The 15,902-nt window shown below is 35.9% G+C and overlaps 1 protein-coding gene across 1 annotated transcript; it reads right to left on the reverse strand.

The window, feature by feature from the left end:
- Positions 1-1,618: 1,618 nt before the first annotated feature.
- LOC138336184 (RNA-binding protein 5-like) lies at positions 1,619-15,823 on the reverse strand. Its single transcript, XM_069285530.1, has 21 exons — positions 15,762-15,823; positions 14,776-15,014; positions 13,948-14,155; positions 13,225-13,383; positions 12,689-12,755; positions 11,654-11,727; positions 10,683-10,790; positions 9,934-9,994; positions 9,070-9,129; positions 8,531-8,795; positions 8,345-8,381; positions 7,735-7,966; positions 7,089-7,168; positions 6,688-6,948; positions 6,195-6,368; positions 5,840-5,980; positions 5,162-5,431; positions 4,665-4,730; positions 4,154-4,242; positions 3,775-3,901; positions 1,619-3,005 (listed from the first exon to the last, which is right to left on the reverse strand). The coding sequence occupies exons 2-21, from the start codon at positions 15,000-15,002 to the stop codon at positions 2,880-2,882; spliced, it is 2,832 nt and encodes a 943-aa protein (XP_069141631.1). The 5' UTR covers positions 15,003-15,014; positions 15,762-15,823; the 3' UTR covers positions 1,619-2,879.
- Between the last annotated feature and the right edge of the window lie 79 nt (positions 15,824-15,902).

Genomic DNA, 15,902 nt, shown 5'->3' on the forward strand with positions numbered 1-15,902 from the left:
TTCTCACACAGCACTTGGCAACAGATATTGGGACGTTCTCACACAGCACTTGGCAACAGATATTGTGACGTTCTCATACCTTGGCAACATATATTGGGACCTTCTTACACAGCACTTGGCAACACATATTGGGACGTTCTCACACAGAACTTGGCAACACATATTGGGACGTTCTCACACAGAACTTGGCAACACATATTGGGACGTTCTCATACCTTGGCAACATATATTGGGACCTTCTTACACAGCACTTGGCAACACATATTGGGACGTTCTAACACAGCACTTGGCAACACATATTGGGACGTTCTCACACAGCACTTGGCAACATATATTGTCACGTTCTCATACTTTGGCAACATATATTGGGACGTTCTTACACAGCACTTGGCAACACATATTGGGACGTTCTCACACAGAACTTGGCAACACATATTGGGACGTTCTCATACCTTGGCAACAGATATTGGGATGTTCTAACACAGCACTTGGCAACAGATATTGGGACGTTCTCACACAGAACTTGGCAACAGATATTGGGACGTTCTCACACAGCACTTGGCAACAGATATTGGGACGTTCTCATACAGCACTTGGCAACAGATATTGGGACGTTCTCATACCTTGGCAACAGATATTGGGACGTTCTCATACCATGCTTGACAACAGATATCTAGACGTTCTCATACCACCCTTGTCAACAGATAATGGGACGTTCTCACACAGCACTTGGCAACAGATATTGGGACGTTCTCACAAAGCCCTTAGCAACAAATATCTTGAGATTCTCATACCAAAGTTTGCAACAAATATGCTTGTCAAAAAATATTGATATATACGTATCTGAAATCAATAGACGACCATCACTTCCTCTCTCATGTTTTGGTGTACTGCAACCCTCCTCTTTAATATTGGGAGTGTCACATGAACCAGTTTTAGCAAATTCATAATACATAATGAAGTTTGATCAGAACAAAATGCTGAAAACTTTTCAATTGCTAGCATTCCATTCAGATAACAAAAATAAGATAGCAAGATAGCCAAGAATTGCATGTAATTATCCGTTTTGCTCAGTTTTTGTCATTAATCTATTATGGGGTGCCAGAAAAGGGTAATGTCAAATACACGAATGTTTTCAAATACACAGATGTGTTACTTGTCCATCGTTAATAATGTCCAGTGTTTGACAAGAAGATCTTTACTTCAACTTTTCAGTCATTGTGAACATAGAGAAGTTTTATCAACCTCTAAATCCAAAATCTAAGGTCAAATAATGTAGCAGGTGGCTGTATTTTCCAAGATAGCTTATGATGTAGCCGATTCTTAATTTACAAAACTTTAAGCGGGACCACAATAATCTCTGTTGACTTTTTTCCCATGGCAAAACAATGTGAATCCCATTATCCTTAAATTTGATTACAGTAAACCACCATGTTTATAACAAACACATTTACGACAAATTCATGTTTGTAACAGTCATTTTCATTTCCCATCAAGGTTCATGTATGATGTTTGTAATATGTGTATTATGTATAACAAACTTGTAATGAAGTAATTTTGTTGGTCCCTTGAGATTCGTTATAACTATGTGTTTTGATAAAAATTAAACAAAACCAAATTATCTGGTTTATTCAGCAGTTTTATTAGAAATACACAGTACTTCTATACAGGAGATTTCTACATCAAACCATGCTTTAAAACAGGTTTCATCATCGTAAAAGTTCACAACAAATATCACAGGTAACAGGAATCGGAACACCTTTCACACTGGCCACAATACAGGTAAATCAAAATCACTCAATCACAGGATTCATATTGGAAATTATCAAAGAAAACAAGGATTCCTTATGAAACTAGTGATGGGGAAAATACTGCACAACTTAATAAAGCCATGGATTCACATGCATATCCAAATACCTTGTACACAACTTACTCACTTTCACACATTTTCACAGACAGACGCGTTTCACAAATTTGTAATGTTCAAAAAAATTAAAAAAAAAAAATTTAATCTCTTTCACAGACTTTGTTACCTAATTCATGATTGATAAATATTAAATAACGTTTAAATGCATAGAAATGTCAAATGGCCTGTTCAGCCAGAACATAATCTTTGGTTTTCACTCTGTGAGTTCCTTTCACACATTAATCATCAGACAGAAGAATGAGAAATCAATGTCATGAATGGGTTGTACATGTGTAAGACCAAAGTCAATATACAACATTGAGTAAGTGACCCGTTTTTAAATAAATGTTCATGTCAATGTCTCGTACATATATCTTGAGCACACTATTTTCAGCATGATCCTCCCACAAATCTTGCTGAATTTGAATGTCTTATTAAAGATGTTTTGAGCATGCTTTACTCCTGAAGGTACTTTGATTCACAACCCTCCTGGAGCTAGTAAATGTCTCAGTAAATTTTGGACCTGTTCAGCACGATCCTCAAAGATTTCTAGATGATAGGTCGGTAAATTTAGACCAGTTCAGCATGATCATTTGAGATGTCTGGATGAAATAGGTCGTGTTTAACACAATCCTCTAGAGACAGCCAGCATCTTGACTTAACTTGGTGCTGTTCAGCACAGTATCTCTGCGCTAGCTCCGTTTAGCTGCCATTGTAGCTGGGCCTGCCTACTTCTTCACTCCGGTGTTGGAGCATTCCAGAACATCAAACAGATTTTGTCAGACCCAATGTACAGTAGGTGGACTGACAGCTCAACATTAGCGGTGTTGTTTAACCCACAAACTGTGTAGTAGATCAAACATTCTCAGCTCAGTGGTCTTGTCAACAAACACCGTATAGTGGTTCTTGCTTCTGTTGAGTATCCTTGTCGAGTCTGGTGACGTTAAAATAAATAGTCAATGTTCTGATTAGATCATTCTGTTTCCTGGTAACGTGCAAACATTGTCTTTTTCACAGCATCCTTGTACGTGTCGGAAGCATTAGCTCCGTATGTTGATCCCCTCATACCCAAACCAGCTGTCTGCATGCGTCTCTTAGCCTGGAACATAAAGGGGGTTCAATATCATTTAAATATATTACATAGAAAGTAATACAAAACTTGTGTCGGCAGATCTTACGAAACTTGTATCGGCAGACCTTACGAAACTTGTGTTGGGCAGATCTTACGAAACTTGTGTCGGTAGACCTTACGAAACTTGTGTCGGAGATCTTAAGAAACTTTGTGATGGGCAGATCTTACGAAACTTGTGTCGGTAGACATTAAGAAACTTATTGGGCAGATCTTACGAAACTTGTGTTGGGAACATTTACGAAACGTCTGTCGGCAGATTTACGAAACTTGTGTCGGCAGACCTTACGAAACTTTTCTGCAGCAGATCTTACGAAACTTGTGTTGGTAGACTTTACGAAACTTGTCTTGGGCAGATCTTACGAAACTTGTGTCGGTAGACTTTACGAAACTTGTGTTGGGAAGATTTTACGAAACTGTCTGTCGGGCAGCAGATCTTACGAAACTTGTGTCGGTAGACCTTACGAAACTTGTCTTGGGCAGATCTTACGAAACTTGTGTCGGTAGACCTTACGAAACTTGTGTCTGGCAGATCTTAGAAACTTGTATCGGCAGACCTTACGAAACTTGTGTTGGGAAGATCTTACGAAACTTGTCTTGGGCAGATCTTACGAAACTTGTCTTGGGCAGATCTTACGAAACTTGTGTTGGGCAGATCTTACGAAACTTGTGTAGGACAGATCTTAGTAAACTTGTGTTGGACAGATCTTACAAAACTTGTATCCATAACAATACGTACCTCTATAGGGTTGACTATGCCTTGTCCTTTCTTGCCTAATCCTTGACCAGATGACCATCCCATCTTCTGTAGAAGTTTGTTACCAATATTATCCTGACCAATCCCTGCCTTAGTTGGTTGTTCCGGTCTGAAAACAAGTTTAATTTACTTATTTTATGTCATTAAAATAAGAGATTGATAATGATAAAAAATAATGGTGTCTGTAAACTGATAGTCAAACATATCCAAAAACCTGCAAAACTACTTTTTATTTTTATTTGAAATTAGGAGTAGTTCAGAACCACGTGAAAGCCATTTTTTATGCACTATTTAATTATTAATTTCTAGGCCAGAGTAAATCTGTGTTTATTATCTATTTAGTCTTTGGACTATTACTTACATGATTGGAATATCGGGACGCTTCATCTTTGGTTCAGGAGGGGGTGGTATACCATATTTTTGACGTCTCTCTTTGGCTCGGTCTCGATACTAGGATTACCATAAATCAAAACAATATTAAACTGAAGAATAAACTCATTTAGTCAAATTTTATTGGTTATTGAAATAATCAATTTTGATGGCGTATCTCCAACCAACTCAATAACTGTAAAATGCTTTTAAAAAAATTTGTGCTATTGAAATTTAGCACAGCAGTGGATTTGAATAAGATAAATAGTATGATGATTTTTTCCTCCAATCTCAAAGTTAGCTAAAACAATGACTTACAGAAAAGTACTTTTGTTTACTCAAATTGTATCAAAATCTTTTGTTGTATTACAGTATATCAGGAATGGTATCAGTTAAAAAGACTAATTAATTACCTGTAACTTGTTAAAAGACTAATTAATTACCTGTAACTTGTTAAAAGACTAATTAATTACCTGTAACTTGTTAAAAGACTAATTAATTACCTGTAACTTTTCTTGTTCTGTAGAGGCACTTTGACTTTTTGTTTTCTGCAAAGCCTCTAAATTTTGCTGGAATAAAGAATTTATATATATATAAGCACAAGAATACAGTGTGTGTCAGGAACAAGGGAGGTCATAATATTCACTATCAAACAATGTCCTATGAATGAAGTCTTCATTTATACATTCTAGTAATTAATAACAAATTAATAACATATCAAAATTGTATAGATAGCCATTTATATCAAATGTTGTTTTTAACAGTGACCAGAAACACATTCAAAATTATAAGGATACAACTAACAACTGGAAAGAATGAACAGTAAAATTCTTCAAATTTCAAAATTAATAATCAGTCTTTATGTTTTTTAACAAGGAGTCTCAACATCTAGTACACATTGCTATGCATCAAAGTGAACTAATTACTAAATATAAGAATGACCCTTATAGATTAATATGAAAACTAACAGAGATTGCTGATTGGTAGATTAAATTTATACCTTATGTAAATCGGACATCTGCTGATGTTTGACGAGAATCTCGCGGGTCTGGAACTGTCTTTTACAGAGAAGACAAGCCAGCTTGGACCAGTCCGTAAGTTTACTCTCGTCCACTGGTCCTGACCCTCCAGTACCCGACGAGTCCTCCTCATCACTGTCACTGTCCCCACCGTAGGAGGCCACCAATATGGCCCCAGGGGCGGGGCCCGCATTGGCCTTATCTGTAGGGGGTGGGGGCATCATTTTCTTGTCCTCTAAACTGCCCTTTGCCTAAAATGTCAATAAGAGTTGTGTTGTACAACCATAAATATAAAGTATGATATTACTGTTCAAATGACAATCTTCCCTCTTCTAAATCACCAATAATCGTTCCTGTCTTTTGGTGATATATTCCAATTTGTCAAAACCAGTCCTTGTCTAAAACGGATCCTTGTATTTCTTCTAAATTTATAGTAATTCTAAATTTATAGTAATAAATACCTTAAAAATTCAGAAGCCTGGCTAAATCAGTCAAATATGCTGATCCCATTGATATCAGGTTTAAACAAGTTATACTGCAATATACTTTTATATACAGAGAAAAAACCTATTAAACAAGTATATAGTATACACTAATATTCATTTGTTGAAATAATTCATATGTCGGCCAGAAATAATTGAAATAAATATTCTGCTTACACTTTTCTCCAGAATAGCGAATCCAGCGTCTGCTGTGGCAGATTCCTTTTCAAATCTTGAGTTTCCTAAGGCTGTCTTTGTACTGAAGCCCTTGATGGCCTCTTTCTGTGCATTTAACGTCTTAGCCCATTTCTCCATATCCTACGACAGCAAAAAATCAAATAAAGCATGAAGGATTTTCTCAAAACAAAGCAAATGCACGCATCAAGCACCTAAATATCATGATATCCATGTTGGATCAAATAACTTCAGAAAATACTGAACGAAATGTCACAAAATTAACAAATCTTTTGCCATAATTCCGTTCTTTTCAAATTCACTCGGATTGTCATGATTTATATTTGCCAACTTTTACCTTGGCAATCCTCTTGGCTATCTTGACTTTTTCCTTTTTCTCTTTGTCTTTCTTGCCTCCCTTCTCATTAAAGTCCTCCTTCAATCCGTTATCATCCCCTGTGGGGGCTGGGAGGTAAGTGGACTTTTCTGCATCCCAGTACAGAAACTGTGCCGTCTGCGAGTTGTAGAAGTACTGAAACACAACAATCAACATTATATTTTCCTTCAATCCAAGAATATTTTTAAAGCTGTTATGCTACCTGTTAACTCTCATTGTAAATCAAACACTCTATGCCACAATATCTTAAAGATTACTTCTTGCTGATGGATTTTTTTTTTTAGTGGCAATTTTTCAAATTCATTTTTTTTTCCAAGATGCAATGTCTTCAGCCTGCTGAGGTAAATTTTTGGAGAATAGGATGAGTAAGAGAAGCAGAAGGTTGAAAAAGATGAAATAAGGAAAAGCAATACTATGGAAGTATTATGTTTCTAAAAATTTATAGGTAACCTACCTGAGAATTGGCATCATAGTACAGCCCAGTACCAGAATCATAGTAGTAGCCAGATGACTCGTCGTACGTGTACGTTGACACATCCGGGGCAGGATATACAGTGTACTCAGACTGTACGGGAGGCGCTGGGGCCGTTTGAGCGGCCGGTGCTGCTGGCTGAGACTGTCCAGGTTTTGTTGGTTTCTTTTTAGACCACTCCTCTGCCCGGCATGCTAATCGTTCCTCTGGAGTCATGTCTGCTAGTTTTTGCTGCTCTCGTACCTGTAATGCGTAGAAGTCTCATTCTTAATATATAGGGGGGAAAACACAGCCTAATGATAAGTATCTTGCATCTAACATTATGATTTAAGTGAAATTTCGTTTTTAGAATCAAATAAGAAATCTTTTTGTTGATGACTTACCTGTCTTTGGTACTGTTTAACAGCATTGCGTTGCTGGATAGCTGCCTGAGCCACAGCTGCTGCTGCATTAGTGGTGTCTGCTGCAAAACAGAGCACATGTCGTGTTAATCGCTAATTACAATTAACAAATTATCAAAAGCCAAAATGAAAGTTTTTTCCAATAATGTTAAAATGAGTTTGGTATATGTATTCAGAGATCCAGATACTCTGGCAAAATTAATGAGGTGCAATCTTGTTTAATTTAATGTGTGTTATCATTTGAAATTTCTAAGAGAAAACCAACACATTGGTCAGTAAGCAAGCCCTTTTATAATGATCATCAAAAGGGACCAAATCTGCCCAAATAAACAATAACTTTAGTTTTCAATACAGGACTACAATTTATTTTCAATATCACAGATGTTACATAATAATGGGACTAATTCATGTACCATGTGATAAATATTTATGCAGGACTATTGTTTCTATTGGTGATGGAATGACGTTAAAGATGATATCCCGCACTAACGTCTTTTCAGTGGGAAGATTACAAAGAGCTATGTTCCATCACCATTGAAGGTACTTGTCCCGCACAAACGGTACCAGGTTTCACATGGTACATGAATTAGTCCCATTAGTTAATGTTTTTGACCTGTGACTGACTTACTCTGTGTTGGGTTAGTACCCGATGCGGCTGTGGATGAAGCAGCTTGGTCCTGTGAGTAACCTTGACCGTAATACTGCGAGTAGTCGTAGCCCTCCCCGTAATACTGGGCGTACGTGGCTGCGTCGTATTCTGTTCCTTGGTAGTACTGTCCGTCGTAATAACCAGCAGCAGTTGTACTAGAAGCAGCTGGGGGCTGTCCTGTGGTTGATTGTTGGCTGTAGTCCCAACTCGACTGAAAACACAAAGAAACATGTTGACATTTTCATACTGCTGATGCCTTCAGTAGAATGTGTTAGACAAAATGAAATATTGGTTATCAATACAACTAAAACTATCTGATTTTTAAGTGTTAATTGATGAAATCTGTAAATTACTAAATGCACATTTTGATAAAGCAAAAGTATACTACAATTGTCTAGAAATTAATGTCCCTGCTCGCATATGAAATAACATGATGAAGGAAGGGGATGGCATGAGACATTACGCAATGAGACATGATGGACACAGGTTCAAACTACATGTAATACACAATATAATTACATAGTGATCCAATGTTTTTTTATCATTAGAAATTTAGTCACTAACTATCACAACTTGATAGCACACTTACCTGATCAGCTGGATAGTTAGCCTTTAATGTAGCCATTCTGAAGAAAGAAACAGAAGACATTTAAAACTAAAATTAAATAAACTTTCTCAATTTATTTCATTTTTTTTTTCTTTCTTTGAATTTATGAGCAATTTTGAATGACAATAATTCATTATGGATGAGCAGAAACAAAGTTGTGCTACTCACACAGTGGAGAATGTATTCTTTGCGAAGCTGACAAGAATCTGTTTGCCATCAACTTCAAATGGTGGATGGAGTTGTGTGAGGGTGTCGAGCAGCTGCTGTGATTCCATCACTGAACCAAGCTCCAGGAAGCCATATCCTCTTGAGGTATTGGTCAGTTCATCCCGTAAGACCTGACAGTTCTTCACCACCGACGATGTGACCTGGCTCAGGGCCTGTATCAAGTTGTCCTCCGTCGTCAAAGCATCCAGTCCACGCAGAACCAACGCTGTAGCAGTCATCACAGGGAGTTTAAAATCTCATAACTTTATTCATCAGTTTAATTTCATTTTTATACTTAAGAAATAACTCGAACATCAAAACCTCAAGGATCTTGCACATCTAAAAATTTTAATGGATATTCTGGTGCTTCTGAATATATATCAACTGTAACTTATTCTCAGATCCATGTGACTAAAGTTATAAATCTTGAGCATATATATATTGTTTTCTAGAACTACCATAACAAAACATTACAATTATATAGATGTACAGATACTTACTATTACATGGGTTTGTTCCAACCTGATCAAAACCGTCCCCTTCTTGCTTTCTGTCAGACTCTGAAAAACACAAGCACAACTACTGAAGAGCTGATCTCCATACTGAGGAATACCCGAGACCAGGTGGCAGCCTAAAGTACACTGTGGGAGATCCAGGATGTATAGAACAATAGGATGATAACAATGTAAATCTTCTCTGGATTCACCACCTTTGTAATCTTTAAAGCTGATGCCATCCAAATGTCCACATGATGTGATAACGAAAACAAAGCCTTGTGCCAAGATATATACAATACAGCACTTATGTTCAAGTGATGATGAGAGTAAAGATTCTAACACAAACAACATGCTTCATAATGATTGTGCAAAAAACAAATGTAAATTCGGTCATTTTTTATATGCATCCTCTGTTTCGAGAATCTATTTGTACCGTCAGTCACTGTCTGAAAGTCTAATAATTGCTGTCAAATCTTGGGTTAAGCATGCCACAATTTTTCTAGATAATGAAGTTAAACCTGGTGTAATTTAACTACATATTTTAAAGTTAATAAATACAGTATCTACCAATATCAAGAAGATGATATGTAAAAATATACATATTTTAAGGGGAGTTCAGTCTGCAGGGCTGAGAGTCATGAATCAATTCATTTTTCAATAATAAAGCATATTACACATTTTTATCTATCAAAGACAAACATAACGGTTTTTACTGTACATTTTTGCTCCTGTTGAAACTTTGATTCACTAAGAAAAGCATTGTCAATGTTTAAAATAAGTCAATCAGTCAACAAGTCGCTCCAAGTGTTCTATCTACCAATCTTTTTTACGAGGTGTCTTCCCTTGTTCGTAGTTCGCATACTGTACCTTCACGTGAAAGATTGCACTTGAAACAGTGGTCCCTTCTCTTGAAATTATGGACGCCCGCACTATAAAGTTAGAGATGTATGCAAATAATGACACAAATTTCTAAATCTTTTCCTTTAATTTTTGTAACCAACCTAAAGCAATACCTTTTTGTTTAAGCAGATTGTTAACTTCTGATTCAGTGTCATTTTTTAGTTTATGCGGATTCTGACCTTTTGACTCGGTGCCAACAGGACATCAAGTTGTGTGCCATTTTTAATATGTATTTGTATGCAACAAGTATTTCTCATGTGTTTCAACAATTTTAGATGAATTCCTACTTCCATCTATTAAAAATTTTGTAACTCTTTTACATAAAGTGTGTAAATTATTCTACGTTTGTTTTAAAGTTCACACTAAAATTCACTAGTAATCATATTGCATGAAATTCACCTCTCAGCATCTTCGTTTTTAATATAACTACATCAAATTGACAAATAAACATTCTGATTAAGCTGTGTAAATTTAAGAATAAACATTCTGATCTTGCTGATAACTGTGTGAATGTAAGAACTAACTGGTTTTGACACTGCATAAATCATACTAATGTCATCCATGCATAAGAATTTTTTTTTAATGCAAAAACCTTATCTAAATGTAACCGACATAGAAGTATCTGCAATCTAATATCGCTATGCATATGCAACATATTGCCAAACTTAATACGGAATGCTATCGACACCACTGGATGTCTGAACGCGAGTCATTACCTTGCTACAAGTCCAGTCAGTCTTGTGGATAGGTCCTTTCTCAGGCCCCGCCTTGGGTGTACTGTAGTGCATGGTAGCGTTGTACTGGTTTTGTAGAGTAAGCTGGCCCTGTAGAGGATGAGGAACAGAATTACAAACCTGCTGTGTCAGAAATTAAACCTGTGGTCACTGAACCTTTTCCTGTCATGTCAACAGATAACATTCCTGTCTTTGTGCATATTTTCTCTTTTATATGGCTAAAGCCAGTGCTTATGTACACATAGTGAATATCATAAGTAATCTAATTAAAATCCAGCCTCTTCGGCCATCTTCCACTAGGAATTGTTAGATCAAACCCTATATTGAAGTAGGTTGTTTTCAACGTCATTCAAGAATCAATCAGTTTTTTATCATATTTTTCTCATAGAAGGTCAACATGAAAAGTAGTTCAATTCATCCCTCTCCACACTCAAACTCGTTAATTTTCAGAAATGTTTATAAAGTCCTGTATCTAACTGGCACATTTCATACATGTATTAATAATGTTTATCTTGGTGTCAAACACAGAAAATGCATGTTACATTTAAAATAAATGGAATGATATAAATATAGGGTAACAAAATAAGAACATGTAGAATCCAGGGTAAATGAAATACTGGAATTACGTCTGTAACATTTTCACACATAGAATCAAAACCGCTCATGATTTTCAAGCAAACAACATTCTGTATAGTAACCTATCGGCAGTAATTCTGATAACCAATCTATCTATAGGCACACTTTTTCATCCAACTGATCCGTCGAGTTGATTCTGCCATACAGCGAATCTCATCAACAGGGATCACATGGATGAAAATGCCTCAGATTTTACAGATGAAACATCTACTGAGTGTAGAAGCGACTCCCCACTAACGTGAATGAAGCACCTCTAAAGGTGATAAAACGGGGTTTTGGTCGTTTACTTTACGATAAAACTGAAAGCTTCCATAGACCTGATTCTGGTCCATCCAGCGTTGTGCGTCTCCTATACTCTGAAACTCCACAAAAGCAAACCCGCGGGATGCACCTGTACAATAATTTGAACGTTTGGCATTAGATGACAATGTACAGCTATAAATACAATCGGTGGCACAGTTTGTAGGAAAATACAACAGTATCATCACTGAAGGTTTATCAAGCTCCTTCTTATGGTTTTAAATGTTTCAATGGAAACAAAATTTATATCACCACCTGAAACGGAATAATAAGTTAAAATGTACCAAGATGATTCTCTCAAACTCCTTTGAAAACTGAAAATAAAACATGTTAAAATAGCAATGTTCAAACAATTTTGTGATGATGACTTAATTCAGCAACCAAACATACCGACTCTCAAAATCCTCTATCACTTTCAAAATATATTGAAATATTTACATGCAAATGTAAAGACTACTATCAATCATTCTTCTTTCATAACACATCTTTCATAACACTAGTTATCAACAGTCATAGTAAATATTGATTCACACACAAAGTTAATACTTTAACGAGTTTTACTTATTCTAAAATATTCAAGACACATAGGCCTACATCATGGCTTTCCAGTGTAAAAAATCGTCATCTAACATCCTTGTTAACCAGTGATAAATCTACGTGCGCATTCCGAGTCCTGGACTCATAGAATTTTAAAAGGACCCATGAAATTTCTGGGAATGGGTATCTATAACACTCTGGGACCCATTGTTTTCATAAAAACCATTGAAAAGGACCCACGAAAAATAATCGTAGATTGAACACTGTTAACCTGTTGTTTTACCAATCTTACCTGCATCTGTATATACCACGATCCAGTATTTCTCTTCTCCTCTGCAATGGTGTTTTTCATTATCAACTCTTAATCATCATGTCTTTGAGTTTATAAATTAAAGGAAACTCTCAAACCTTCAGTGATGAAGATAAACTGGGCCACCTCCTATACAACTTTGTCCCTACTCAATAGTTTTAACTGAATTGTTTTAACACCCGTGCTATTATGTAGGGATTCTTACCTGTGCTTTTTCTCATTAGTCGTACATCTTTGATTGGAAGCCCAAACAGCATCAATTCAGCCCGAATCTGTAAAATTTATTTAGACTTCAATAATGAAATTACAGAGACAAGCTAAACATGTCAAAACAATGACATTAACATTTAGATAATTATAATATGCAAATCATAAAATATTCATTATTCAGTACAGATCATGGGTAAAAAGTAAATCCTTTCAGCATTTATTAGCTATTCATGATATATACAGGCCAACTTATGATGCAACACTTTCTAGCCATAATGCCTTCATTTGTAAGCTGTCCAAGCTGGTAATATAACTTGTAATGTGGTGGAAAGCTAGTGGTAGATTATCTGTAATGAGTTGGAGGTCTAGAGTAAGTGGTAAATTATCACAAATATGTTATCTCTGATGATATGTGTTAGGTAAACCTGGTATTCATTCAATTGTATTTTAATGTGTCTATGTATACATTACTTTCTAGACATTTGAAATAAGTAGTTCATAGAGCATACAAATATGTGAGACAAGACTTACATCTTTCTCCTCTATGATAATTGGCAGTCCCCGGAGTAGAATTGTGTTCGTAGGTGTATCTGTCATCCACTTCTCACCACCTCTGTCTTCTCTGTCAGCTCGGTCGCGGTCTCGGGAATCTCTCTTGTCATACATGTCCCGCCTGTCCATTAGCCCCTCCTGAGAATGAGAGATAAATAAGAGATTAAACTATGTTCATGATCCCCTCAAGACTATCAGTACACCACTACATTATACAAATATCAATTTGTAAATTTCTTTTTTAAAATGTCTGCCACCTAACCCTATAATCTAAGGAGAGCATTTGTTCAATATCTCAAATGGGTTAGAAGACACGATCGAAGTAGATGGAAACACTCATCAATTCCAAATAAAATCAGCTATATACGAAAAATAATTCTCAATATCTGAAGTTTTTTCACAATCTAGAACTTATTTATTCAAGATCACACAGATTAATACACAGATTAAACAATGATTATTGAACAATCTAGAACTTATTTATTCAAGATCACACAGATCACTTTTTATTAGTAATTCTCAATATTTAAAGGTTTTCTCACAATCTATAACTATTTATTCAAGATCAGACTGATTAACAATATTGAACTGACATTTATCAAAGATCACAGAATAAGATACTTTTGTACATGACTCAAAGAAGATCTGAAGTAAACAACATGAATCTATATGCCATTTGAATCTGATGTTACCAGTAGCTACCTTATCATTATCATCAAATCTGTCTTCATGCTCACTACCACTTCTATGTGAACTTCTGTCTCGATCTCTGTCCCGTCTGTCACGATCTCTCCTCCTATCATAGTCACTATCTCTACTGCGATCTCGGTCACGATTTCTAGTCCTATCCTTCTCATATTCATGATCATGTCTTCGTTCCCTATGTCGGTCTCTGTGTCTTCTTCTAGACCTAAAACATAAACAATTCATGCATTTTACTATTCATTATTCTAGCTTAATTATATATTATTATACATAAAATCAGCCATTGACATTAATGTAAGACCGGGGCCGAAGGCTCTTAAAAATCTTGATGGGCCTCCTGATTTGTGTTGCAGAGATCCAACTAGGCCACTGATTTTTTGCCTGTTTACATAATTTTTATTATTTTGTTGCAAAATCAACATATTATTTGTTGGACTGTATTACATAATTTTTATTATTTTGTTGCAAAATCAACATATTATTTGTTGGACTGTATGACATCACGTAACTCCATTATATTTTTTGTCAGACTCTATGACATCACATACATCAAAACTAGCTACTCAAAACCATCTTTTACAATGATTCAATCTAGGTCACTTTCGAGATACCTAAATGATGCTGGTTAAGTAAGATTTACTATTGATTAGTCCCATCTTCTGGGGATTGTGATGTCATATATAAATATATAATTTGATGTGATTTTTAGATTTCATCGAACGGTGGGTCTAATAGACGGTGAGTTGTACTTTACCCACATTATTTTTATATCTTGAAAACCACATATTGCACTTGTATAATAACACCAATGGTTTGTCAAACTACCTGTCCCTATCTCGATCACGATCTCTTATATGATTATGTTCTGGAGGCTCCTGTTTTGGCTCTTCATAGTTTTCATAAGACGAGCCACATTCTCCTTCCTCGTAGGCATATTCTTCATCGTAGAAATCGTCCTTATAGGCAGCACTGTAGTCATATTGCTGGTGGAAGGAAATGTCTCCTCCTGTGTAGTTGTAGGTATCTTTATAAGGTTCTTGATACACCTCCATCTTTGTTATTTTCTACAAAAATATATATATAAATATATATGTTAGAATGACGATTATACCACATATAACATTAGTGAGACAAAATTCAAGTTAACTTATCAAAACCATTCGTGTAGTTTATCACTTCATTTTTATTTTGGCATGTACATTTAGCAAGTTCAAATACCTTTATAGACCACATTGTGAATGATTTAATCCATGACTACATACCTTATAGGCTCTATTGCACCCCCCCCCCCCCCCCGACACCTACTCCCATAACATGCGAGTCGACCTGGTCATCCGGTTTTTTTATCAGACATTATTTTATTAGAAACGACGTTATATTCCAAAAGTGTCTAATCGTGCTATAGGCCTACCTGTAAAACTGTTGAAGTCTCCCCCACCCCCCCACACCCACCCACACACACACATTCTTTTGATTGTGTTTACATTTTTCTTACTCTAAGTAAAATACCTCATAACTGGAGTCTGCAAAAGTATTCTGGATTCGTGCGGATAATTATTAAATACCTTATGATTTCAAAGCTAACGAAAATATAAAATGGATCCACAGTGAAACACCCTGGTTTGAGCATTCGTATTTGCGCGATTTTGTTGACTCTTCACACAATATTGGTCTTGAATGGTCGGTAAATGAAGGCCGTTATACGAGAAATATGGGAGATTAAAGCGTATTTGAAAGCAATATAATCGAATAAATTCATATGAAAAGCGCTGAAGATATATTTTCTCTCAGAAATGAAAGTTCTTACCTACCCTAACGTCTTCGAATTTGCAAATGGCGTCCAACGCATTGATTGTTTTAGATGTCGTAAAAGTCTGACACATCAGCAAATATTCATGCACATAATTAAAATCAAAGAATTGATATTTATGTAATTTAGTGTTTTGAAATTT

The sequence above is a fragment of the Argopecten irradians genome, chromosome 12, assembly GCF_041381155.1.
Source record: "Argopecten irradians isolate NY chromosome 12, Ai_NY, whole genome shotgun sequence".
In the NCBI taxonomy this organism is placed as follows: domain Eukaryota; kingdom Metazoa; phylum Mollusca; class Bivalvia; order Pectinida; family Pectinidae; genus Argopecten; species Argopecten irradians.